The sequence below is a fragment of the Mandrillus leucophaeus genome, unplaced genomic scaffold, assembly GCF_000951045.1.
Source record: "Mandrillus leucophaeus isolate KB7577 unplaced genomic scaffold, Mleu.le_1.0 Scaffold246, whole genome shotgun sequence".
Taxonomy (NCBI): domain Eukaryota; kingdom Metazoa; phylum Chordata; class Mammalia; order Primates; family Cercopithecidae; genus Mandrillus; species Mandrillus leucophaeus.
This window is the reverse complement of record NW_012102543.1, coordinates 116,224-117,838: the sequence shown is the minus strand read 5'-3', so window position 1 is coordinate 117,838 and position 1,615 is coordinate 116,224. Positions and strand designations below refer to the sequence as shown.

At 44.5% G+C, this 1,615-nt stretch overlaps 1 protein-coding gene across 1 annotated transcript in view; it reads left to right on the top strand.

The window, feature by feature from the left end:
* Positions 1-740, top strand: part of ACOT4 (acyl-CoA thioesterase 4) — a 3,702-nt gene extending 2,962 nt beyond the window's left edge. Inside the window, exon 3 of the mRNA XM_011983090.1 lies at positions 24-740. Coding sequence (XP_011838480.1) covers positions 24-629 — 606 coding nt within the window. The 3' untranslated portion in view covers positions 630-740. The remainder of the gene's footprint in view (positions 1-23) is intronic.
* The last annotated feature ends 875 nt before the right edge of the window (positions 741-1,615 follow it).

The following is a 1,615-nucleotide window of genomic DNA, read 5'->3' as shown; positions in this document are numbered from 1 at the left end:
TCTTCTCTCTTCTTTTCTTCCAGGTAAAAGGCCCAGGCATTGGGCTTTTGGGCATTTCTTTAGGAGCTGATATTTGTCTCTCAATGGCCTCATTCTTGAAGAATGTCTCAGCCACGGTTTCCATCAATGGATCTGGGATCAGTGGGAACAAAGCCATCAACTATAAGCACAGTAGCATTCCACCATTGGGCTATGACCTGAGGAGAATCAAGGTAGCTTTCTCGGGCCTCATGGACATCGTGGATATAAGGAATGATCTCGTAGGAGGGTATGAGAACTCCAGCATGATTCCAGTAGAGAAGGCCCAGGGGCCCATCCTGCTCATCGTCGGTCAGGATGACCATAACTGGAGGAGTGAGTTGTATGCCCAAAAAGTCTCTGAACGGTTACAGGCCCATGGAAAGGAAAAACCCCAGATCATCTGTTACCCTGGGACTGGGCATTACATCGAGCCTCCTTACTTCCCCCTGTGCCCAGCTTCCCTTCACGAATTAGTAAACAAACATGTGATGTGGGGTGGGGAGCCCAGGGCTCATTCTAAGGCCCAGGTAGATGCCTGGAAGCAGATTCTAGCCTTCTTCTGCAAACACCTGGGAGGTACCCAGAAAACAGCTTTCCCTAAATTGTAATGCATTTGTCTATTGTTGACATGAGAGATTCAAGATCAGGTTCTAGTGTTCAGTAACCCTATGTGAATCAGCTGTCTCCTGGATAACATTAAAGCCATGTCCTTGTCATTAGTGGTGTATTTTACGTAACTTTGTTGAATAAGCTTTGTCATTAGTTTTACTAATGTAACTTGCTTGTTGTAGAAGATTAAGAGGCATATGACACATATAAGTGAAAAGCATTCCCACCAGTTAACATTTGTGTTTCCTTCTAGATTTTTTTAGTTAATGCTTTAAGTCATAGGTGAGCTTTAAAGCTGGTGACTTTTTCCATCAGTGTGAAAGAATGGTCACCTAATGTTTGCTGTTCAACCTTCAGTAGCTGGGTAGAATTTTCTTTGGCCAGAAACATACAGAGGGGTGTTAATATGAGGAAAGGCAGCTGACCTTTTCATTATAAAGGTTGGAGAAGACTCCTTTGACAGGAGGAGATGAGACCTGTCTCTAGAATAGTTAAGTCTATACTCTCTTCCAAGGGTGAATGACTACGATCTATTTTCCCTCTCACTTCCTGTTTCTAAGAGCAGACCTTGGGGCAGAGTACAGCGGCTCACACCTATAATCCCAGTACTTTGGGAAGTCAAAGGGGGCAGATCGCTTGAGCTCAGGATTTCATGACCAGCCTAGGCAACATGGCAAAACCCAATCCCTACAAAAATTAGCCAAACATGGTGCACACCTGTAGTCCCAGCTACTCGAGAGACTGAGGTGGGAGGATTGCTTGAGCCCAGGAGGTCAAGGTTGGTGCAGTGAGCCGTGATTGCATCTCTGTACTCTAGCCTGGGCAACAGAGTGAGACCTTGTTTCAAAAAAATAGACCTTGGAAAATCATACTGCGGTAATCCTGGAGGAATCATTCCTTTCTCTCCTTGACATCAACACTACGTAGCATTTATTATTATTATTATTATTTTTTGAGACAAAATCACTCTGTTGCCCAGGCTGGA